Raw genomic sequence first — 26,887 nt, 5'->3', positions numbered from 1 at the left:
TCTCAGGGTTCTGGTGGGGATCATGATAGAAGTAAATGAATATTTATGAGGAACTGATCTGAGAGCTATGCCCTGCACCCTGCTATTAAACAACACTTGGTGATAATGAAAACTTTTTGATCAAGCAAACCTGAGCTTGATCCCAAGGGTATGGGATAGATTGTTCTATGAGCATTCATGTCTATGGAATGAGCCCCCGATTCCTATCTTTATCACAAGGCTTGGGGCCTAGAAGAGGCTCTAATTTTCCTTCTTCTACCATATGGGTTCTGGGAGTGACTTAGTTCCTGAGGGTTGAGAATCACCCTTACTGACTGAGTCATCTTTCCAGCCTCAGATATTTGCTTGGATAAAAGGAGAAAATGTGTGTCCTTAAAATCAATAATTTTAATATTTAAAAAAATAATTTTCAAACACTTAGTTACGTTACATGACCTTCTTACTCTGTTCCCTGTTAATGTTAGAGGCAGGCAGAGTTTACTTCTGAGCTATGAATATTAAAATATATACTTGAGAACGGTAGATGGGTCAGCGGTTAAGAGCACTGACTGCTCTTCCAGAGGTCCTGAGTTCAATTCCCAGCAACCATGTGGGGCTCACAGCCATCTGTAATGGGATCCAATACTCTCTTCTTGTGTCTCTGAAGAGAGAGACAGTGTACTCACATTATATATATATATGTATATATATATGTGTGTGTGTGTGTGTGTGTGTGTGTGTGTGTGTGTGTCCAATACTTTCTGTATCTATATTTAAAATGTATTGCAGACAACTATATACAGATATACAGGTTTACCAGAAGGCAATATGAAGATGCTAAGGAACATCAGCTTCTGCATACATTATCTTGTGGCACCTCATTAATCACTAAACTGGGAAAGCATTGGGGGTGCCTGTCTTGAATCTTGACTTTAGCTGTGAAGAACAGCACACTAAGTTGTATAACAACGGCTTGGATCAATTTATAAAGCTATCCTGATAATCGCCTAACTGCCTTATTCTGACAAGGGCTTTTGGTTAAAGCCAAGAATGAAGAAATCCAAGGTGGGAAACTTAGGGGAGAACCAGCAGCTTGAGCTCCGCCTGTGTCTTGAGGACAGTTGACAGGAAAGAGGAAAAGGATGGATTCAGAAAGTTCTTCCCATGGCAATTTTATTTGGGACCAACCCAGCTAATAAGTTGAGAAAAAAGTCTCGAAAATATTCCTAGTGAAATAAAGAAGTGGAAGATGTAAATGAGAGATTCAACTGAATGGAAGATAGACAGGTAGATGGATGGATAGATGGATAGCTTGAGAGGTGATAGAGTATAGACAGACAGACAGATTGATTGATGTATAGGTAATAGCTGAAAGATAAATATATAGATCATAGGTAGATGATAGACAAACAATAGAGATGATAGATAAATGACAGATGATAGATAAATAGATAGGTGATAGATTGATGGATGATAGGCAGGCAGCGAATAGAAGAAGTCAAGTAGGAAAGAGTGCATCTGCAGGAAGATGAGAACAGATTCCAGGTACTGTGAAGTTAAGGAACCCAGTGAGTGCTTTCAAAGGGAGGAAGGCTTGGCTATTGGAAATTCCAGACGTGATTGAGTTAGGACGGAGAGTGAATGGATTCTTGTATAAATTTCTGCTGATACTGCTGAGAGATAATGATGGAAGTCTCACACTTGACCATTTGACCAACCAAGTCATACAATCTTACATTGAAAACACTTTGGAACAATAAGGTTGAAGCTGGATTCATATGCTTGTGACTGTAGCTTCTGAAGTACTTTGTTGCCATAATAGGAGTCAAAGTTTTGCTAAAAGTGACTTTCTAAAGCCATTTAATATTTTTACTTATCAGATGTTAAATCAACTTGAGTGGAAGAGACAAGTGTAACCACAAACCAGACTAGTTAGTCTATAGCAGACATAGCAGCAGACATCTTTAGAGTACATAGTTCAATGTATACATGTTCGCAATTTCCATACATTAAATAAGACATCTGCTCCTGATGTAAAAAATGAATAAATCAAGACTTAAAGATGTTCTGTAGCTTGCATACAAGTGGCAGAAACCATACAGGAGGCCAAGATTTTAGCTATTATGTTTCAGTGATAATTGATCAACTGAGAGGAAACACAATTATAGGTTTCCCTGAAAATTGGATCTATATTTGGCACAGAATTTATTTAAACTAGAATTCATTCATTTAGCAGTCACTGACATACACAAAATAATAGCTGTGATCAATTTGCAAGGTTGCACGAGGATCATGACTATGTTTACAGCTAGAATTCAAAATAAGTAAGGCATAAGACCAGATGCTTCATATTTAGAACTACACATACAATTTTAACATTGTAATTGCTGCCTCTGGCCATTCATCCAGAAATATCTGAAATCTTGAAATATTTTTAAAATGCTGAACTGAGTGAGTATTTGGCATACGTATGCAGACTATCAAAGATGATGAAGTTATTTTTTTCTCTAAAGAGAGTCCATTGACAGAAGTTAGGCAATTGTGTTATGAGTTCTTACATATTTGGCTCTTCAATTAAACTGTGGATAGAAGCAAATAAGTAATTTATGACTCTTGAATAGCCATTTTTAATAAAATTGTAATTATCAAATAGAGGGATCTATTACATTTTTTTGCATGTAACTTCCATTTTAACTAATTCACTACAATAAAGTTAATTTAAACAATATTGGACCTTTTGTTAAATCTAAAAATATTTTATTTGTATTATTTTGTATATATATGTGTATATATACATATATATGCATATATATGGATGTTTTGCTTGCACATATATCCATACAACACATGTGTGTATGATGCCCACAGAGACAGAAACCGGCCATCAGATCATCTGGGATTGGAGTGATAGATTATCGTGAGTTGCTTTGTGGGTGTTGGGAATTAAATCTTAGTCCTCTGAAAGAGTAGCCAGTCCTTTTAATGACTGAGTCAAATCTCCATCTCCCTTAAGGTTTTGTCTGCTGAATGTTTCATTGTAAGACCTATAGAGTGGGAATATAAATTCATAAAGGCAATGATGACATTAGCAGAGTATTATATAATATACAATAAGTATTACAAGCATCAGTTTCCTTTTAAACAGAATGAAGGCTGCATATATGCAGTGGTAGTTTTAGAGTGGAACTCAATTCAATAGTGAAATAGTTTGTGTAAAATATGGAGATGCCACTTAAGCCATGTTATGTCAATATAATATTCTCAAGCAGAGTCCTGGATGACCAGATTATGTTTAAAATTCTGTACCATGGTATTAGATACCAAGTGTATGGCAATAAGTGAAAAAATACAGTAAACAATGTGTAAAAGTTTGTTTATGAAAGCCTACAGTCAGTAGACTGACATGGAAACCCGTGCTCTCTCTACTCTTAAGAGAGAAATTTTGTTCATTATAAGCTAATAAACAGTGTTGTAAAAAATAATTTAAAGAACTACCATGACATTCCTTCCTTCCTTTGACGATTTGAGTTCCCAGATGATACACACACACAGCCTTAATCAGCACCACAGTTAGGCAACTGCCTAATCTCCACTAGACTATTTACCTCTTATAGATAACCCCACTACTACTTTAATGTCGATCTTGGCTGCTTATAACCCCAAAGTCAGCCCTCTGGGCCATATTCTCTCAGCCCCTAGCCCGGGGTGCTCTCCTTGCTTTTCTGTCCCACGGTGGTTGTCTCCCTTCTCTCTCTTCCTCATGGTCTCTAATCCAGGAAACGTAAACCCTACCTATGTCTCTTCTTCCCAGCTATTGGGTGATACCACCTTTATTTACCAATCGGAATTAACTGGGGGCGGGATCCTTTCGGCTAAGTGCACACTCTAGCTCTTGGAGGCCAGCACTTAGCATTAGAATACAAGCAGCCTTAGGTCAACTCATGACAAGAGGGTCAAAATGAAGAATATATGAAAATACAACCTCACAACAGCTGACTGTATTTAAAAAAGAGAGAGAGTTTCTGAGTATCATCTCCACAGAAATACAGTATCTCTGCAGAAATAAATATGCTCACAAGGTACATAAGGCATATTTAATACCACTCATACTCAGGGATATATGAATCAAAACCACAGTGGGCCACCCTCTCATACCATTAGTATGGCATCTCTGAAAAAGAAGGAAAATATCAATGTGACAGAAGGTGTGGAGAAGTCAGCACCCCTGTGCCCTACTAGTGCAAATGTGACTGGTGTGGGTGTTATAGGGAAACTGTATGGTGGTTCCTCATGAAATTAAAAATAGGAGAACGATATAGTCACTCTGCATTTTCTTCTTTGGGCATACAAACATGAGAATTTAGGGTTGTAGACTGATGCTTATACGCCAATGCTTATGACAAGTATTCACAGCAGCCAAGAGATAGGAGCAACCAAAGTCCTTTAAGGGGCAATGGGCAGATTTGCAAACCATGGAGTATTACATAGCACTGAAAATGAGAGAAAACTTTTGACAAATGTCACAGCACTAATGAACTTTTAGGATCTTATACTGTTGGCTGGAAAACAGTTTAGTCAGTAAAGTACTTGACGCGCAAATACAAGGACCAGAATTAATGCCCAGAATTCACATAAAAATATGGGGTGTGGTGGTATGAGCTTGTAAAGCCAGCTCTGGGGAGGAGAGCTTGCCAGTCAGCTAGTCTACTCTAAACAGAGAAAGTGAGGTGAATGAGAAACCTTGTCTCAAAACAGCGAGGTGGAGGGCTCTTAAGGGGTGACAACTGGGACTGACCTATGCCTTCCACACACATGTATATGTGCAGCGCACGCGCACACACACACACACACACACACACACACACACACACACCCCAAGGATATTATACTAAATAAAAAAGACAAAGGTATACTGATTCTGCACATAGAGGATGCCTACCATAGTTAAACTTCTGGCAAAGAAAGCAGAGTGATAATTGAGGATTTGTAAAAAAAAAAAAAAAAGAGAAAGTTTTGGCTGACAGGCACAGATAATCAGTTCTGTAAACTGACAAGAACTGTAAAGGTGGAAGAGGGTAGGGATTGCAAAGCAACAGCAATGAACTTAATCCCACTGACAGGCACACCCCAAAATGGTCTGAATACAAATTTTATATTATCATATATTTTACCACAATTTTTAAAGAAACAGTCAGCTGCACAGTATGGCTTTCAAAATCACTAAAAAGGTGGGGGGAAACTAAGTGATACAAAGCTGAAGTGATACAAAGCTGACTTCACGAGTAATTAACTGAGTAATCGACTAAGAAGGAATCTAGAAAGATTTCCTGAGCACTCGTGAAGATTGAAGAGGGCATTGAAACACTCAGTCGCATGTTAAGAGCATCATACACCCTGATATATAATTATATGGAAATCAATCGGCTTCTCTTTGCTGGTGATGATTTTGTGACTGTGATGGAGGAGAACACCAAACCTCACCTTGAATGCTTCTGCCGTTCCAGATCTGTGGACATTTGTTCCCATGGTTTCAAGGCACAATGAGGCACACTGGCTCTTGGAAACTGTGGACATGGGTGGCAAAGTTCCTGCTTCCTGCCTGCACCTGTGTGACTGTCAGGGACAAACCAGGTATGTGGGTCACCTCTCTACCTGATTGACAAATGTTATCTATAGTCCTTAAGTCATTAAAAAAAGCCATCGAAGCAAATCTTGTTAAGGCCGGAGAGGCCACAGATTAGATTTACTGATACAGACTAGAGAAATTAGTATTTCCTGCCCCACGACAAACTTCCGAGCTTCACGCGCATATCGTCAACCTCTGGTCTGAAATTGAAACTTGTAAATGTGATTATATGCATGTATGCCTCTGTTCATAGATCTGACATCATCTCACATTTTAGCCTTTAAGAATTATTTGTTCATGCTACGAGTCTAACAGCTCACCACTAATTAGGATTAACAAGGACTTGTCTACCTTTAATTAAGAAGAAGTGGAAAGCAGACTCTGAAGTGTATAAAGGGATAGAGTTTAATTACGTGCCAGTTTCGTGGTATCTCAGAGGAGAGAAACTAAAGGTGAACATATCTCTACAGGATCCCGTAAAATAGATATTTATTTTCAATTATCAAATTTATGAATCTTGCCTTAAATTTTCCCAAAGAGCTTTCCAGCAATTTGGAGCATTTATGTTCAGCACTGATTTTTTTTTTAAATTAACTGTGACTGAATAGATTATTAACATACACACACTTTATGCTGCAATATTAGAGTGAATATATTAGAAAAGCCATTTGCGAGAGAGAGAGAGAGAGAGAGAGAGAGAGAGAGAGAGAGAGAGAGAGAGAGAGAGAGAGAGATTCTGACTTTGCCGAGGATCACGCGAGATGTTTTCGGATGATAATCACATATGGTGTTGTATCCTGAGACAGGATCTTGCTATGCCTTTTCTCTTAATAATTCTCATAAACTGGTTATTTTCTTATCATGTTTTAATCTCTAAATGTAATAATAACTCGTTGATTTGTAAGGATGCTTGTCCTCGTCTCTGCCCCTGCTAAAATAATTACTGTAGAAGCAAAGAAAGATAAATAGGCATAAACTCCCTCTCAAGGAGGCTTTCTTATTTCCTTATGCACAGGATAAAAATTGTCACTTACAAACATTTAACAGAACTTTGTGCGTCTTGACTATCTGTCAGCAATTTCACCAGAAGCCCATTTTCTAAAACAACCCACAGGAATGATTAAATATTCTACTAATATATTAATAAGACTCGGTGGCTGTCACAGTCTTGTTGAAAAGCAGCTTTTCCTCCGCGAGAAATAAGTGAGCAGCCGCAGGGGTAACAACTACACCTCCTTTAAAGTAAAAAGAACTTAGGGGGACTGACCGTATCCCGAAAATCCGCTCTCTTAAGTTTATGTTGCTTTAGGAGGAAGGGGCTGCGCTTTGAAATTTAGCGCCGCTGAGTGGCTTCCTTTACTGGAAGGTAACACTTTAGTTGAGTGGGCCAGAGCTTTTGGCCATGCTATTTTGTAGAAAATGGCGTTGAATGGAACCGTGGTTTGAAGGATCGATGCAGATGGCTCTCTGGTTTCAGTGAGAGACAGAATCCCAGCAGGTACTTACTCCTGACTGCTGTGGATGCCGCCAGGGTAAGCTCAGTGCTTTACACCCTTGACAAGCCAACCAGTCGCGTCTAATACAGGATGACTGGGGACCGCACGCGGGGAAACGCTCACCTTGGGGATAATGAAATGCTGTTTTATTTTCCATCTGATTTACTCCTGGGTTGGTTATCGTCTGTTATTTTGTTGTTTTAGTCTCCAGCTTTATTAACTTGTTTACTGGAAGAAGAATGCTTGTGACTATTGTCTTTGCCTCTGTTTTTAAAGAAAAATACGCATTATTTACTTATAAACTGTGTAAGTAAAGAGAGAGTCGTTAGCCACATGGCTACTGTCTACCAAATAAACTTAGAATTCATTGATTTTTACATAGCCAAAGTTCTACATTTTGGAATTCCTCTGAATTTGCATTTTCTACATTGAATACATTGAACATCAACATTCTTAGCCAAATTGTATATATATATATATATATATAAATTCTTTCCACCTCCAAACACCTTAATGAATTAATAGTTTCCAAAGAACCTGAGTTATAATAATATTTACAAAACACATTGCACTAAGGGAATTATTGGAGGAAACACCGGGTTTTCTCAAGTGATGTGGTCGAGGAGGGCCTGTAGAGCAAGAAGCCATGAACGAAGACTGCTTCACTTCGAGTATCATTTGCACGAGTTGAAAATCAGCACAGCACTGCCATCACAGACACAGTTGGAGACTATGACACACCGCCGCCCGCCCTGCCAGGAGACTCCTCTAGTGTCGTGCCTTGTGTGTCTGATTCACAGTGCAAGGTTCCCATTTTAGTCTCCTCATGTGCAGACCTGTGTGTGTGGCCACTAACCATTGACCGGAGGGAAGTGATTACATCTAAAAATAAAGTCTAGCGAATCTGAGGGAGAGGCTAGGGTTTCAGGTCTGGACTTGGCGAGGTTGTCAACAGTTTACAGTTAAAACCAAGTGTAAGAAAGGATAACTCACGTCTCCAAGGCTGCCCTTCATGCTCCAACGACCTCAGTGTTTACTCGGAATAGTGTTGCAGGTGGGGCAGAATTTAAGAATAATACGGATGAGACTTTAAGCATGTACATTGAACAGTCTTGAATCCAGGCATTTCTGATTTTTTGATAAAGCTTCGTTATATTCTCACAATGGGGTAAGATACTTTTGTGTTATTTTCATACTGACAGTAATGTCCTCTTGACTGTTTGATAGCTTGGTCTCCATTGTCAGAGTAGAGAAGAAAAGTGTACAAACATAAGTGCAACACTGGACAACCTCCAAACTTGCCTTAATCAGTTGCTTAAAACTGGATCCTCTGTGATAGAAACGTCCACATCACATGGTTAGTTTCTTTTAGTGTATCCTTAAGCTCGCATACTAAATTATTATAAGAAATCTTAAAAAATAAAACAGTGTGAAAAGCATAGGCAGAATCGAAGGCAGGATGCCATCTAAGAGAATATTTTTAAACAATTTCCATACAGCGTGTAAACTGTCTCGCTCATAATGAAGACTCTCGCAGGCTCACGGTTAGGCACAGAAACCCTATTAATTCAATTCTCTACTAAGTGCAAGGGAAATCTTATTATTCTGAAATATAGCTTATATTTACTGATAAAAATCTCCTATTAACCTCATGTAGAAATTTTAAATAAACCCTGGTGCTCGAAACGGTACCACCTGAAAATCTTCAAAGAGACACACACGGTACTTAATTCCTAAATTTGGAGAGTAGAAGAAAAGCACTGTGTCTGCAGGACACGCCTCTTAGCCAAGTACCTTCTTCAGAAGGTTTGGGTCCAAGCTCACTAGTGAAGGTGCTTGGAAGACTGCTTGTGACCTCTCCCTTAAAATAGTCGGTCTGCTTACTGTTTCTCATCTCTCCCCACCCCTTCATAGTATTTTTGTTACATTATAACCCAGCATACTTTTGTCTACTCTTGTTAGCCACTGATTTCCTCCCAGCATTAAGCAGCGTATATTCAGTTTTCAAATTCTTTGGCAACATATCAAGAGTGTGCACAGAGGTTCGGAAGTACAGCCAGCAAGGATGAGTAAAGAAACCTCCAGACTACCTCCATCAGTCTTGGGGAAGAGTTGGGGACAGGACTGAGGAATGCAGAGGGGATAGGGGATAAGAACATACATAGACTGGACCTAGGCCTCTCCACACATATGCAGTAGATATGCAACTTGGTCTTTATGGGGGTCCTCTAACAACTGGAGTGGAGGCTTACCCTGACTCTGTTGCCTGTCTGTGGATCCCGTTCTCCTAGCTGGGTTGCCTTATCTGGCCTCAGTGGGAGAGGATGTGCCTGGTCCTGCAGGGACTGTGGTGGCCAGGGTGGGTTGGTATGCAGGGGTAGTCTCCCCTTCTCAGAGATGATGGGGAAGGGAGACATGGGTAAGGGGAAGACTGGAGGGCTGTGATCAGAATGTAATGTGAATACATAAATTTAAAATAAAGAATTCTGTTTTAGCCTTTTTTAAAAAATATGAGAGATGGTTCAGTCAATCAAAGCTTTGCCTTTCAAGGAAAAGGACCCGAATTCAATTCACAGGAGTTACTTTTTTTTTCTTAAAGCCAAGCATGATTTCCTTGTGATTTCAGCTATGGGAAGGCAGAGGCAGTCAGAGCCCTGAGGCTTGAAGGTCAGCCAGCCTAGATTACATGGTGAGTTCTAGGCCAGTGAGAGAAGCTGTCTCAAAAAAAAATTGTGAATGGTTCTTGAAAATGACATCGGGATGGTCCTCTGTCCTCGTACGCATGTGCACAGATGTGTACACAAACCCATATACATGTGCACCTGCACACACACACACACACACACACACACACACACACACACACACACAAATAGAATACAGAATACCCAAGAGATATTTTCCATTCATTTATGCAATCTAAGCAGTTCCACATCTGCAAACAACTGCTGTCTTTACCTTCTCCACCGCTTATCTTGAGGAAAAGTAGTGTCATAAGTAAAAAAAAAAAAAAGTAATTTTCCTTAATGAAGGTTTGAGGTTGATAAAAAGGACTATCAAATGAACTAGATTTCAAATTATAGTTTTATAAGCAAGACTCATGCATACATTATGTATGTGTCTGTGGATTTGAAGAAAAGGGAAAATCAGGGAAGTAAATTAACAAGTGAAGCAGCCCAGTTACTAAGGCACTCTCTCACCCAGCTCTTCTTGTCAGGCACTTTGTGTGATTGTCCTTGAGTTTTGAAATGAATTATGTCCTTTGTTTTTTGTTTGCTTTGCAGCCTTGATCTGTTTCAGTTTTATAGGTAGCTTTCTTTCTTTCTTCCTTCCTTCCTTCTCTCCTCCCTCCCTCCCTTCCTTCCTTCCTTCTCTCCTTCCTCCCTCCCTTCCTTCCTTCTCTCCTCCCTTCCTTTCCTTCCCCCTCCCTCTCTCTGTCCCTCTGTCCCTCTCTCCTCCTTCCTTCCTTCTGTCTGTTTGTCCTCCCTCCCCCTCCCCTCTGTTGATAACGATTTTAATTGGCATGTAATATTCGTATACATCTCTGTGATGAAATGTGGTAATTCGATATGCATACACAGGTGTGATGGTTAAGAGGATCAATATGTTCTTAAACATTTCATTGTGTGGGGGAGCCTTAAATGCCTATTTTCTCATTATTTCTAACAATTTGTTATAGTAATATAACAATTCTCATAATTTATAATAAATTACTGTTAACTGTGGCTGTTTCTTCTGTAGAAACAGCTTTCTTTCTCTCACTCTCTCCCTCCCTTTTTCCCTCCTTCCATCTACCTCTCCTCCCAACCTCCTGACACATTCTCTCTCTCTCTCTCTCTCTCTCTCTCTCTCTCTCTCTCTCTCCCCCTTTCCCCCTTTTCCTCTATTTTCTAGATTTTGAGACAAAACACCTGACATAAGGAAAGTAGGGTTTATCTGGCCCATACTTTAGGACTCAGCTACCACAAGGCAAGAAAGTTGTTGTACCAAAAGATTAAGGTGGCTGGTCTCACCGCAAAGCCGAGAGATGAGTGCATGCATTTATCTTGCAGGCTCTCTATTACTCAGTCCAGGACCCCCAGCCTATGGATTGATGCTGCCCAGACTTATGCTGGGCTTCTTAATTAACCTAACAGAAGTTCTCTCCTAGACAGACCGAGACGTTTGCTTTCTACTAATCCCGGATCCTTTCAAGTTGGCATTAAGCGTCACACCTTCAAGGGTTCTTGCAACCATTATTCTGCCCTCTGCTTCAGTGAGGCTGACTTTTCTTTTTGAGCATCAGCATCTGAACAAGAACAGACAGTAGTTTTCTTCCTATGTCAGGCTTGTTCCATTTAATATAAGGTCCTCCAGTTATCCTCATGCTCTACCAATGAGAAGACTCCATTCGCCTTTATGGCTGAGACCCACTGTGTGCAGATATACCGCATTCTCTTTATGGCTGAGACCCACTATGTGTGGATATATTGCAGTCCCTTTGTTCACTTCCTCGTCAAGAGGCATTTCGTTTGATTCCATAGCTTGACTGTTATGAGTAGTATTTTATTAAATACATAAATGGACATTTTTGACAAAAGAATTTCAGCCCATTTGGGGGTATATCTGGTAGGAGGTAGTCAGATCGTGTGATAGTTTCATTTCGGTTTTTCTAAGGAGTTCCATGCTATTTTCCACAGAAGCTATAACACACTGGTATCATCCATGAACAAGATGGCTCCCCTTCCTCTTCACCATCTCCAACACTTTCTTGTCTTTTTGGTAGTTTAAATTGGAGCAAGGTGTTCTCACTGAATTTGGATCTGCATTTCCCTGTTCATGGGTGATGCTGACATTTTTCATGTCCTCGCCCCTTTCGTCCACTGTCCTTTGATAAATTCAGATCGTTCACTTCTTTTTGAACCCCTGTCTCTTTTGCTGTCTAGACTTTAGAGTTCCTTTCATGTTCTGGTTATTAACCATGAACTTCTAGGCAGCTGAGTGGCTTCCAGATGTTTTCTTGTTGTCTGTCTATTGTCTCCTTATTGACTGTTCCTTTTGTTATACATAGCTTCCCAGTTTTATACAATCCCCTAATTCATAAGCTTCTACTCAGACATTTGACTTACTTAACATCGTCTCAATCTTAACACTTCCAGGACCTTCCACTGATTAATACACGTACTGTCAGACAACTCTTATTCCTATTAGAGATTCCAGTGAGTCAGACTTTTATCTAGTTAAGCAAAGTAAGTGTCCTTCCTCCCTCTAGCCATCTGCCTGCCACGTCTTGTTGATTCTTGTTTCTCATTCCGTCTGCTCTCCCCCATCCCCACAGCTTTCTTTGTGGTCCAGGTTAACATCATCTCTGGGTTCACAGAGTGTGGGAAAGCAAATAATGTAGCCAGATAAAAATCTCAAGGACCAGGCTAAATTTGAAGTTTAGATAAATAATGAACGATGTTTTCATGTATGCCCAGATAGTCTAGATGTTTTTAATCAGGCTTACTTATGTTGCAATGTTTTCATTATCTATCTGATATTTGATTATCAATCTCTTATTCATTTCCTCTGTTGGGCAATCAAATACAGTGTGATGGGAAGACAGAGATGGACAGGGAAGCCTGAGCTCATGTAGGAACAGTTAAGTGGAGGTACAAAGGTAGTGAGGATAAAATACTCATAGAAGGAGATACAGAGACAAAGTGTGGAGCAGAGACTAAAGGAAAGGCTACCCAGAGACTGCCCCACCTGGGGATCCAGCCCATATACAGACACCAAACCCAGACACTATTGCTGATGTCAAGAAGTGCTTGCTGACAGGAGCCTGATATAGCTGTCTCCTGAGAGGCTCTGCCAGAGCCTGACAAATACAGAGGCAGATGCTTGCAGCCAACTATTGAACTGAGTATGGGATCCCCATTGAAGGAATTAGAGAAAGGATTGAAGGAGCTGAAGGGGTTTGAAACCCCATAAGAACAAAAATAACAACCAACCAGAGCTCCCAGAGACTAAACCACCATCCAAAGAGTATACATGGACAGACCCATGGTTCTAGCTGCATATGTAGCAGAGGATGGCCTTGTTGGGCACCAGTGGGAGGAGAAGCCCTTGGTCCTGCCAAAACTGGGCCCCCTGTCTAGGGTAATGTCAGGGTGGGGAGGCAGAAAGGGGTGGGTGGATGGGTGGAAGGACCCCCTCATAGAAGAAAGGAGAGAGGGGTTGGGATAGGGGGTTTATGGATGGGAAACTGGGAAAGAGGACAACATTTGAAATGTAAGTAAATAAAAAAAATCCAACTAAAAATAAAGATACGTGGACATCTGGAAAACAGCCAGCACAAAGATTCTGAGCCAGAGGACTGTTTAGTAGAAGGGAGAAACGGTTCAAAGGCCAGGAGTCAAGGGAATTAGGGGTAAAGTGAGGTAAAGACACATGCTACTGTGATTGTAAAAGCCCTGACTTCAATGTCTGCAAAATCAAAGGCTAGACCATGGCCTCTCCCACACTGACCAGAGCAACGTGTACTGTCCTATGGGTTCTCCTAAGAGACAGTGTTTCTTTTACTTGTCTGATCCCCACACAAGTAAATTGGTCTCTTCTGCATTAGTGGCATAAGTCTCTCCCTCAGAAAGACTCAGCTCACAGGTACCTGAGAGCTGTAATAGAGTCACCCCTTCTTATCCACAAGAGCAATGTTGTGGGTCCCAGTGGCTGTTGCAAGCTATGTTTAGTACTCAGCCTGACATATACTGTCTTTACTATACATACATTACTTACCTGTAATGAAGATAAACCTATAATTAGGCTCAGCAAGAGATCGACAGCAAAGCAGGCACTAAAAATAGAAAAAAAACCCCAAATATTCTGTAATATAAATTTAAATTAAAAATTATTTCTGGAAAGTTTTCAACTAATACTTGCATGTTTCAGTTGCTCTTAGGTCACTAAGGGCTCATGATGCAAAACTCAAGAACAGGAGGTCTGCTGTGGTGTATAATTCACAGTGCCCTACTGCTAGAACGCAAACGTGTAGCGACATACACACTTCATTTTTATCTTTGGATTTAAGTCAGTTTTAGATATATTTGCCTTGTTTTATGTGTTTGAGTATCTCGACTGCCTGCGTACATACACACCGTGTAAGTGTCTGGTGCCTGCAGATTTCAGAGGAGAGTGTTGGGTCTCCTGGAACTGGAGAATCGGGTGATGGTAAACTACTGTGTGGATGTTAGGAACCCAGACTTGATTCTCTGCAAGAACAGCAGGTGCTTGTAACGGATGAGCCATCTCTGTGTACATTATAGCAAAGCTGGAATATGAGTTATATCCTCATCCTGCAAGTGACTCATTGTCTTTTCTTGCAATCCCCGAAGTGTTTCCGTAAATACTAAGACCTGTCAGTAAACAACAAAGTGTCCAATAGAACACGCTGGCCTTTATTCTTCATGACCCGGAAACTCAATTTCCCCCTCAGCTTTTGTAAATGCAAGAATGAATTTGCCTCCTGCTTTTCCTAAGCTAGAGTCACAGGGACAACTAGCTCATATTTGGTATGACTATCCGCAAACAAACACAGACTGCTTAGGTATTAAATCAGTTGAAAAGACAAAACTGAAACAATAGATCTTACCTGGCCTTAGATATGCGAAGAAAGGGAAACCAATGAACCAAACAAACAAACAAATAAACAACCAAAAAAAAAAAAAACTGAAGAGATTCCGACACACTGTCAAGTATTCTAGTGAATACTATACTAAAATGATGACTTACGTAACTCAGAATAAAATATTTTAGACAAAAGAGCCTGTATTTAAAACTGAGCAGTTCTTTTTTCTTTTTGACAAATAAAACTGTCTACCTTTGTTTTTATTTTGTGTGTTTTAGGGGTTTTTATCTAAAATTGCTTGCCTATAACCCTATCCTTATACTTACATTTAATGTTTCTCTACATTATTGAAAATATTTTTTTTATGGAGCTAGAGATCTGGCTCCGTGTTTAAGAGCACTCGTGGATCTTGCAGAGGACTTGGGTTCAGTTCCCAGCACCTACATGACAGGCTCACAACAGCCTGCAGCTCCAGTACCAGGGCATCCATTTGCCCTCTGTGGTCTGTGGGAGCATTGCATGTGATACACAGACATCCACGCAGGCAAAACACCCATACATGTAATTCTTTCAAAATGTCTTATGAAAAGAAACCAACTAGCGTCAAGATTCCAGTGGGCTAAGGCTGCTGGTAAAACCAGAAATGAACCGAAAGGTTAGATTTTGTGTGTGTGTGTGTGTGTGTGTGTGTGTGTGTAGAGAGAGAGAGAGAGAGAGAGAGAGAGAGAGAGAGAGAGAGAGAGAGTCTGATTCATTTATTTTTCTTTTTTTTTTTTTCGGAGCTGGGGACGGAACCCAGGGCCTTGCGCTTGCTAGGCAAGCGCTCTACCACTGAGCTAAATCCCCAACCCCCAGATTCATTTTTTAAGCACACATTTCAAATGAGGACAAATGTATTTTATTAAAGAAGAGCGTTTCTTAGGAACGTTACTACTTTGTTTAGAATATGCTCTTGAGAGGAGATGTTCAATAAAGAGGAAGGAAAAGTTGTTTTGCAGGAAATGTGTTTTACTCTGTACTCTGCCTTGGGTAGTGGCATGATCGTCTTTCTCTAGGGTGACTCATTTTTTAGACGGCCAGGGAACAGAGGGTTAAAAGATGTTTCTTCTTTAAAGGCAATTGAGATAAAGTCATGATGCATGCACAGGAAGTTGAGCTAGCTGATTTCCTTTTTGTTTCCCCGTGGCTCTTTTCAGCAGCCCCATAGACAGCCCAGGTCCTTTCAAGCCATGGAAAGAGGAAATTAAGTCTGACAATCACCAACATTAACACTTCAGCATGCATTTGCTGAAATGACTCGTATTTGCTTTTGAGAAACTGTTGAGTTCAGCAAACACTGCATCTTTCCAAGAAGGATGGCATTCATTACTCTTAGAAATACTCCGGGGAGCCTCTGAGGGACAGAAAATATTCCGGGGAGCCTCTGAGGGACAGAGCTGCTGTGCTTGGTCCTGTTTAGACAAATATCACGACATTCGAGTCTCATGCATTAGTCTTAAGTCACAACAATAAAATGCAGATGTGTGTTTGTGTGTTAATATTTCAATAATTTAACATATCCAATCCGTGACAGTTACTTCCACTGTTCTATATTAAAATACATATGTCAATATTTAAGTTGATTGGCGTATCTAGCTTACGACAGGCATTGATACTGCTTTCTCGGTTTTGTGCGGTGAATCCTTGAGTCTTCATGAACTTATCTCATTGTGCCTTAAATCTTAAGTTTAATTTCCTCTGCTCATCTGTTCACAGCAGAGAATGCAATCTAGAGGTGTGAAATGGCATTAATGCTTTACAAACTGAATACTTTCAGTGGAGAAATGCATAACTATTGCTACAAATGTCGGGTTCCCATTTATTTTCAAAGCAGTGTGTTTATTCCGTTGACATCGCCATATATCTGCTAGGAAGAATTTAAATGAGATTTATTGGTCTCCAGTAGGAGACAGGCCACACGTCTTCCCTTCCCCACCAAAGTCTCACAGCAGGGAAGCCCTTCTGCTGCCCAGAGATTTGCCCACCAACCTCGTACGGAATCCTTTCCTCTATGTGTACATGGTGTGAGGGATGCACGGTTCCTCTTACCCTTCATTTTCTTACAGATATCCGCAGCGAAGAGACTTTTTTTTTTAAACTTGGGAATGTTCTAAATTTAAATTTTAAAATTGATTTTAGGTGGAAATATTTTCTCAAGAGAGCTGCTGGGTTTCTCCCTGTGTTGAGAGTTTGCTTATACAGGGCTGATGTCAGTAGATGTTCAAAGTACAAACACACGGGATTTTTACACGTGTCTGTGTACACTTGCGGAATTACCCTGTAAATAAAATAATGAAATATGCCCTGGATTCTAGAAGGTTTCTGTGCACCTGCTCTGAGGAGACACCCCTCTGTGGTGATCACTCCTCTGAAGCAGATTGGTTGCGTAATCGTCATATAAGTGGAATAGGCAGTGTTTGTTCAAGGGAGATGACACTTCCCTAGTTATTGTACCTCTAAGGTCAAAACAGTTTTAAGTATCAAGTCAAATCTTCCTTCCTTCCTTCCTTCCTTCCTCCCTCCCTCCCTCCCTCCCTCCCTCCCTCCCTCCCTCCCTCCCTTCCTTTCTTCCTTCCTTCCTCCCCTCCCTCCCTCCCTCCCTCCCTCCCTCCTTCCTCCCTTCCTTCCTTTCTTTTTCTGTCTTTTCTTTCTGTTTCTTCTCTCTCTCTCTCTCTCTCTCTCTCTCTCTCTCTCTCTCTCTCTCTCCCCCAACTATCCGTATTTTTCATTGTTTATACCATAGTATGACCTCCTGCCAATGAGCTTTGAGGTTGTAACTCTCCAAATAACAATAGGGTGGACATTCTTATCTAAAAAGGTCTTTTGAGTCCTGCGTGGCTTTCTTGTCTCTTGGGTCACTGAGTTTTTCTTCCTTAGAGTCATACTTCATAAGCTTCTATAATAAATACTGTCAAAAAGTTTTCTCACATGGTCCTGCCACTTTCCACGTGCCACACACCACGTAAGTGAGCAGGAAATGTCACCCTTTGTCACACCCTCATCAACACTACAAGTGACAGTTGTTTTTTTTTTTTTTTAATTTGAGCCATTTAAAAGAATCTTAGTAGCTTCCTCTCCATCTCTTGATTACTAATGAAGTGGAACGCTTCTGATTATGTGGGTTGGTGATTTGGATAATCTGCCTCGTGAAGTGCGAAAAGTGTTTTGAAACAAATTTTCGTGTTTTGCTCATTTGTGGGAGCCCAGGGTTTGTTCTGGACACAGTCCTTCACTGTATTTCCTCTGCTTCTGTGGTTTGCCTTCTCTCCTCAAGATACCCACATTATAGACACCTTCTATTCGCTGGCATGTCTTCTCACACATCTGATCTTTTGGTTAACAAGTTTTTTAATTGTAATGGAGCTCCATTTGCCAATATTTTCTTTTGATAGTAATTTTTTGTCTCTTTCAAAACACCCCTTGCTCCTCCCGGTTCACAGAGCTTTATATAATACTGAACTTGATTTATGCTTTACTCTTCACGCTTACAACATAGTCCAGTTTCCATATGTGATGTGAAAATCAAGATTCAGTGTTTTCCTCTATCAATGTCTAGATACCACTGGTTGAAAAGACCTTCCATTTCCCAGTGAATTGCCGTGGTCTTTTTGCAGTAAATGAAGCTGTATGTGGAACGGTCTGCATTTGGAACTCCTACTGTTTGATTGATGTGTCCTTCTATATGTACACTAATGCCACGTTAAAAGGATCACCGATATCTCAGAGTTTCTCTCCAAGTTACTGTTCAACTTTGCCTTTAGCTAGTTTCGTTTCTTTGTTCTTCCATTTAAACAAAAGAAAAAGCTTGCCAGTGTACACACACACACACACAGACACATACACAGAGACACACACACACCACAAACATACACACACACTCCACAACCCCCCACATACATACACACATACCACAAACATACACACACACACACACACACACTCCACAAACACAGGCACACACCATAAACACACACACATATACACCATAAACATACACACCACACACACACACACACACACACACACACACACACACATATCCTGACTTATAGGAATTGCTATTTTAATCATCATCAGAAAGAATATGCTATTTGATATTTTTACTTGTAAAATATGTGATAGCCCTACTTAAATCTTGAGACCCTTCTAGTTTAATATGCTATCCTGAGTTCTTGTCCCAACACTAGTCTGGGTGTATTTGACAAATGAAGGATGGAGGCATTCTGTGAAAAACTGGAAAGTTGGAGGTTTTTACTGTCAGTCAAGCATATAGTCAGTGTGGTCATAAGCAGTTTATTTCCCGTTTGTATTATAAAACTTAAGATACTTAGATTAGGAATGTAGCTGTGCTGTTGTAGAGTCATTGTGGTGTGATTTAAAAGTCAGGTGGCAGTTTTCTTCACTCTTGCATTTGTAGGTTATAGTCTGAGTTAGATTTAAATATATTAGTTCAAAGAACTATATATGTGTATAGATTACTGCATTTGTAGGATGTAGTTTTATTGGATGTGTAAACTCACTGGATAGAGATCCACTTTATTCCTTTGTGTATTATTGACAAACATAAAGTACTCACTTTCTAAATTTTATCCTATCAAAAGATCTCTGCTTTCTAATTTTATTTAGTTTTTCTTTCTGTTCATGTTCTATCGTTTAGGATCACCTGATTACAAAATCTGAGCAAAATTATGGGAGAGTATAGTAGTAACCCCCTTATTTAACTGGTTGGATTGGAGTTAACTCCTATTGTCAAATATTTAGAAACATACGGATGTTTGAGTAGTAGTGACAACACCAGGCGGCACAAATGTGTTTTCAGCATGGGCTGGGCAATAATCTAAATATTTTATAGGAACAAACATTAAACTTTCATAGACATACAGTGGGGTGGAGAACATCACCCTCACTTTACAGAAATCTAATAAAATGGTTCAATTCGTTTTATTTTCAATTTTATTTTGCTTATGATTTTACGGTAGCATTCAACTTTATTTGGGAAAAGCATGATGGGAAATTTAGTTCAAATAATCTATGATTTTTTTTTAAATAGGAACAACCTGCCCTGTACTGAGAACAGAGGGATATCGAGACGACAGGAGCATCTTGTCAGGTAAGCATTGCAGTTCTTTGCTAGGCGGCACTTTGTGCAAAGTTATCACCAGATACACCATAGCCCACTTTGGGGGGACTTCATTATCAGAAATTTTGTGGGGGTCTCTTCATAGTGCCCAGATGCTGTGTGGTTGAAGCCCTAGGGAATGAGGGTTCAGGGGGGGTAAAGTATATTGTTTCATTAAAGGAATAATATTCCAGCTATCTCTTTGGTATGGCTCAGAGTGAATGCACTGCCCTAGGGTGGCCCCTCAGCCAGGTCATTGATCCTGCCAGATGCAATGTTAGGTCTCCATCAAGCCAGAGATTTTATGCCCCTGAGCAGAAGGTGAACCTTACTGCTACTCCGCTGGCATTACAGGTTAAGATCACAACATGCACATAGGAAAGTAAATGCTGAGGGAGAAATACTGACAGCAGAGTTCCACATTGTCTCATCTCAGGGTAGCAACACCTCCCTCCCCTCACCGCGGTGGAGAACGAAAGCTGTGTAAAATCACAGGCCTCGTGCCTTCCATTGAAGTTTTGAAAAGAGAGAAGAATATTTATGAGATGTTTTAGCGTCTACATGTAGTCACCATTTCCACACAATTTTGGTGTAACCTTTTTATTTTATTTTTTTCTAATTTTTTTTGTCATTAATGTTGTCATTGCTGGTTTTCTTGTTATTATCACTTTTTGTTTATTTGTTTGTTTGCTTTTTTTTTTTTTTTTGGACAGGGTCATCTCAGGCTGGCCTCAAACTCAGGATCCTCCTGCTTCAGCCTCCAAAGTGTGTTCTAGGTGTGTGCTACTAAGCCCAGCCAACATTCCCATTCTCCTTCACCTTCCTTCCCATCTCTTTCTCTGTTTTTCCCCAACGCTCTCGCATATGCAAGATGATAACGCATACATCCCATCTGGAGTCTAAGCATTTCCCACATTCCTGTAATTCTCCCGAAGTATGGTTCTGTAAGAGGCCGTCTAGATTTTAAACCAAGGACTACTATTTTTATCCTAATCTTCTGCATACAGGTTAGAGATGGCACAATGAGCTACTGTAATAATTTGCTTAGGTCAATTCCCAGATTAAATGGGAGTGGTATTTTATTCCTTGTAAACATCTGAGAGGAACAAGCATGGTGGTTTACACGTGTGATCTTAGCACTGTGGAGGCTGGCGTTGGAGGATCGCTTTGCATTCAGACCAGGCGAAGCAAAAAAAAAAAAAAAAAGAAGAACGATATTTATGTTCTGTTCTTTAGAAAGATGGCTATCCCTTCTGCATGCAAAGAGAATTTTATTCTCCTGTAACTATAAAAGGAAAATAAAAAAGAAATGGGGCGTATGTGTTGGTTTCAAGCAGGAGGGTTTTTATTTTAAATCAATCTGTGGATATGGATAACAAAGAATCCTGTTTAAAGATCAATACATCTGTTGAGTTTGTTGCTGGTTTTAATAACATGTCACATCTTACAGGCTTTGATCTGGGAGAAAGCTTTGCTCTGAGACACGCGTTTTGCGAAGGTGATAAAACCTGTTTCAAGTTGGGTAGCACGCTTCTTATCAGAGACACTGTGTAAGTAAAGCAATTCATTTTTCTTTTCATGTTAACAATGCTACATAAATTATTTTCTGAGAATATCCTGAACCGTTGCTCAAAAATTAAAAAGCTCAGTAGTGTACCCCAATGCTGTAACGAATACACAACTTATGTATTTGTTATTGATAAAACTCTGCAACTGAACCCTGTATTTGCACAAAGAAATAGTCTTTAGAAAACTAAATATATTTTTGAGAGAAATCTTATTAATATTTAACATAGACATAACCGATATTATATTTTAAAATGTGAACTTTGAAACATAAGGCTCAATGTATATTCAGAGACAAAAGGCTGGCACTGTATTTATTCCTGTATATGCTATGCTCTGTGCTGAATTCAAATAACAGTTTAGCCTTGGGTGCTCTCTTTATATTTGGAATAGAGCTTGAAGGGAAGAGAAATCGTTTTACAGGGCTTTTTCTTTGTTTGTTTTAGTATTTGTATCTTGGGTCAGACTTGAACATTCCTGTGTGTAAATGCACCATTGTGGAAAACCACCGTGTTTCCCCTGGGTTTAGCATGCACATAGATGTCTTCATGTAATTGACATGCGTGCGTGTTCTCGAGTTCCTCACCCATCTTCTTACCGATCCTGAGATCCTTTCTTTTAGACTTCCTGTTTTGTGACGCTTTGGATAGTTTAATTTTAATGACGTTCTGTTCATTCACGGATGGGAAACAAAGATACCGAGGAAGAGACTAATTTGATGTTTGGGGAATAGAAGGAGCGAATGTCACGTGGGGGGCGTGGGGGCTTTCATCCGGTGCCGTAAGGTATAGCTGTTTACGTGACCTCATGAGCATACGTTGAGGGCAGCCCAGCAGTTCCATGCTTGATCAAGCATATGCTGTCAGGAAAAACAAGGAGTGCGCTAGTGTATCTGCGTGCGTGCGTGCGTGCGTGCATGCGTGCGTGCGTGCGTGTGAGTGTGCGTGTGCGTGCACCTGTGTTCGTGCGCACTTGTGGAGGGGGAGGTTAAGAAGTAGTAGATAACATTTTTTTTTAGAAAAGGCAATGCATTCTGTTCAAAAAATAACATTATTTTTCTTACTTCTTTTTTTCCTGTTGATTTAAATCCCATCAATCCTGGCCCTGTGGGAAAAGAATTGATTGGAGCGAGTCATTTTAAATCCACTGGACTTTAGCAGAGTAGATTAGGCTGATTTGAACAGTACTTTCACTATTCGGCAACGGTGCTCTCCCTGGGAGTCCACAGGATTATAAATGTTAGGCATGGATTGAAATTCGTTTTCCAACCTTGGCTCTAAACCAGTCCTCAGTCTCTAGACAATCAATGGAAGTGCATTTTTTGGCTCTGCAGAGCATAACCCCTGTTCCTCCACGACAGGAAACCGGAGGGTTTCTGGCTAAGCCGGACTCCCGAGTGTCAAGTCTCTTGACTCATGTCCACATTCATTTCACTCACGGAGCCAAGTGTGCTAGGCTGCTTCTCTTGCATGATGCCATTTTGGGTTTTCAATGGGCCTGGAGTAAAGTTACAGCTATTTATACGTTTGTAAATAAGCTGCCTTGCAGAGTCAGCATGGGAAAAGGCGGATGCTATTTTAAAGGGAAAATGAAAATGCTTCCCGTGCCTCAACTTGCTTTCATTGTTCCGGCACGTTCCACTGGACGTTCAGGAGGGAGGAAGCCTCCTGAACGTGGGGATCAGAAACCAGAAACCTATCTGAGACTCAGTATTTTCAGCCTGGCTTCTTGGGAGGCATCCAAAGTTTGCTCAGGAAAGGGGTTTCAAGATGTCTATCCTTATATCTAAACCATCTCCATCTTTATTACATTTAGAGGTGTATTAACTCAGGGGTGTCTGAAGAGCGCGCTGTGTTTTTCATGATTTGAAACTCCTATTTCTTCACTACTTCTTGAGATAGCGAAGGGTGATTACTAGAGATGGGCACTTTAAAAGAATCTAGGCGGCATACTATTAAGTTGTCTGAATTATCTTTTCAGAGTAAGTTTTTTGTCCCCTTCTCAAGGCTTTTGGATTTACTAGTAGAAAGTATTTAAGAATGGATTCAAGTGGAGTCTCGAGAAAAACATGTATTAGTGTTTCAAAGAGAAACGATGACGGTAGGTAAGCAAGAAATCTCATCAGCTGCCCAGAGAAGGAGAATGAGAGACAAAAGAAAAATATGTTTTGTGACTAGCCTGGAGATTAGACACACAGCCGACGAGTAAGCTAGGTGTAAGACAGCCAGAGTGTTAGGGAGAAAAAGGAAAGTTACTTTTCTGTATAATTCCAAAGAGTAAGTGGATGCACTCTATATGGACACTGCTCAGATGCACTCCGTAAGACACTGTGCTATGGGGATGAGGCCAGGGAGGACAGGAACAGTATTTCATCAAAGAAAAACTCTTCCACCTATCTGTTTAGCTTGTCTTAAGGGGGTCTACCTTCCTTAAACCTTGGACAGGCAACTGACCTGGCCCAACTGGAATGGTAGGTCACCACATAGGCCAGAGATTCTTTTCTCCTTACTGGTTGGGGTTTTTTCTTTCACGAGGCTTTAATTACTACCCTCACAATTCAAAGGTGATGGTTCACAAACTTTGACTTTCTATGTATTGTTGATTCTAATGTCATGGTGGTCAGAACTGGATTAAAAAAAATGGAGGATAAATTTCAGGACACCAATTTCCTGACTTATTACTGATTCCAATATAGCGAATCACCCTATCTCTCAGGCTATTTATTTAAGAATTTATTTAAATAGTGGCTGTCTGCTACCATGCTAAGGTGGGTTCTGCAGTCATACTGAGTTCTGTAGATTTAAAAAACTCCACACTATGACCATCAGGGGAAAGAAAACTGTGGGGTGTTCAAACGAGTTTCAAATCTGAAACTGATTTTATTAGATTTCTGATAAAAGTCTGGAAGCTGGGTTTTGCATTTGAAGTAACACCTATAAGGGTAAAGGGATACTATCCATGAAAAATACCCAGCTAATAAGACGTTATGAGCTAGGATAACATAGTTTACTCGTTAAGTATTTAACACATATGACACTGGGTATGTTAACATTCTTAACCTTTTGCGATGCTAAAAATATTCTACCTAGAATGGAATAAATACGTTCTGATTTTTGTTACCAAAATAAATTACTAGTGGGAGGAGTTAGTTGTCTTTCTCTGTCTCCTTCACTAAATTGTTGGTTACTTTATGAAAGAAGGGTTATTTAGTTCCAACATTTGCATGGAAATCAGGGGTAGTTAATGAGAGGGGAATGGTGGATGTGAGGGACGAGGAAAGGAGGTGTATTCGTTACTTTTCTTTGAAAAAAAATGCTGTGACCAAAAAAGCTTGTGAAAAACTATTTTGACTTACGCTTCCAGAGGAAGAGTCCATAAGGGCAGGGGAGGTGAGTCTGGTAGTAGGTGCATGGAACAGGGAGGCCAGATATTACATCTTCAACTGCAGAAAGGGAACAGAATATACCAGAAGTGGGCAAGGCTATGAAGCTTCAAGGTAGACCTTCAGGGATTGCTTTAGTAAAGTTGAGCCCCCTCCATAGACGGCATTGCTCTCTGGGGACCAAGTGTCTAAGTACTTGAGCCTATGGGGAATTTTTCTTATTTAAAACTACCATAGTTTGGTATTAGGAATGATGGGGAGGGGTGAGAGTGGACAATAAGTTACACTGAGATAGGAGTAAGTCTTGGCCTCAGATTGTATAGAAGGCTAGTCACAGACAATAGCAGTACATTGTACATTCATAAAGATAGAACAAAGTCCCTGTTGCATCACCTCGTATCCTTGTATATTTCGTATTCTCCAAAGTCTTCTGTAGCATTAGGGCCTGTGGCTTTAAATTCATATGTGTTGTTTTCAAGCTTAAAACTCATGCAATTGCAAATAGGGGTGAGAATGCTTTCTAACTACCATGGATGTTCAAAATGGTTTTGTTGGATAAAGAATAAATAACAAGTAGCATCGGGGAGTCCCCGAAACTCATGTAATCAAAGTGTGTTTCAGTCAACAGACCCTGAGCTTCCTTATGACTCAGCTCTGAATGATACTCAGGATTCCGCTGGTAAGGGATCGAGTCTGTCTTTCCTTCCTGGAGCCTGTTAGAGAGATACAGAAAACAAGGAAAAGTTACACGTTTCAAATAATTTCACAGCTCTGTCCATTTTTTTCTACAAATGTCATGATTTTATTTTCCTTTGCAACCGAAAAAATATCCAGTGTATCATGCTTTCTGCATCTATTCAACTACTGATAGACACCTGGGCTGAGACCACATCTTAGTTATTGTAAAAAAAGCACACATGATATATATTCATTGATAAGTGGATATTAGCCCAAATGCTTGAATTACCCTTGATGCCTAGAACAAATGAAACTCAAGACGGATGATCAAAATGTGAATGCTTCACTCCTTCTTTAAAAGGGGAACAAGAATACCCTTGGCAGGGAAGAGAGAGGCAAAGATTAAAACAGAGACAGAAGGAACACCCATTCAGAGCCTGCCCCACATGTGGCCCATACATATACAGCCACCCAATTAGACAAGATGGATGAAGCAAAGAAGTGCAGACCGACAGGAGCCGGATGTAGATCGCTCCTGAGAGGCACAGCCAGAATACAGCAAATACAGAGGCGAATGCCAGCAGCAAACCACTGAACTGAGAATAGGACCCCCCGTTGAAGGAATCAGAGAAAGAACTGGAAGAGCTTGAAGGGGCTCGAGACCCCATATGTACAACAATGTCAAGCAACCAGAGCTTCCAGGGACTAAGCCACTACCTAAAGACTAACATGGACTGACCCTGGACTCTGACTCCATAGGTAGCAATGAATATCCTAGTAAGAGCACCAGTGGAAGGGGAAGCCCTGGGTCCTGCTAAGACTGAACCCCCAGTGAACTAGTCTATGGGGGGAGGGCGGCAATGGGGGGAGGGTTGGGAGGGGAACACCCATAAGGAAGGGGAGGGGGGAGGGGGATGTTTGCCCGGAAACTGGGAAAGGGAATAACATTTGAAATGTAAATAAGAAATACCCAAGTTAATAAAGATGGGAAAAAAGTAAAAAAAGAAAAGAGAAAAAAGTAAGCAGCATAGCAATAAAGATGGAAGTGTCACACCAAGTGAGGGGTCCCAGACGGGTAATGCAGATACCACATATTTCCTCTCATGTGCATATATAATATCAATATATTATATGATAATTAATCCATATATGTAACTATGAAATTTAAAAGGGCACCAGGAGAAGGGGGAAAGTAAAGGAGAGGAAAACAAAACAGAGATCCTGCGATGTGAGGAAGAAGAGAATTGACTGGGGAGGAAGACTGGCAGGGGCGGGCCAGGAGGAGGAGGAGCAGCAGGAGGCAAGTGTGTGTGAAAATGCCAAAAAGAAGCTCTAGTGTCCTCTGGAAGAAAGGAAGAAACAGCAGCTAGAGACAGCAGCGGGGATGGCTTAGCTGTTAAAAACACTTAGCACT

General features: G+C 40.4%; 1 protein-coding gene across 4 annotated transcripts in view; it reads left to right on the top strand.

Moving 5' to 3' along the window:
* Positions 1–26,887, top strand: part of Col19a1 (collagen type XIX alpha 1 chain) — a 348,475-nt gene that overhangs the window by 7,885 nt on the left and 313,703 nt on the right. For all 4 annotated transcript variants that reach the window (XM_087567043.1, XM_087567044.1, XM_087567042.1 and 1 more), the window contains 3 exon segments: positions 5,484–5,610; positions 19,779–19,838; positions 21,298–21,397. In XM_087567043.1, the coding sequence (XP_087423169.1) occupies positions 5,520–5,610; positions 19,779–19,838; positions 21,298–21,397 (251 nt within the window). In that variant the 5' untranslated portion in view covers positions 5,484–5,519.

Source organism: Rattus norvegicus, chromosome 9 (assembly GCF_021556685.1).
Source record: "Rattus norvegicus strain SHRSP/BbbUtx chromosome 9, alternate assembly SHRSP_T2T, whole genome shotgun sequence".
Classification (NCBI taxonomy): Eukaryota; Metazoa; Chordata; class Mammalia; order Rodentia; family Muridae; genus Rattus; species Rattus norvegicus.
This window is presented reverse-complemented; position numbering and strand designations above follow the sequence as displayed.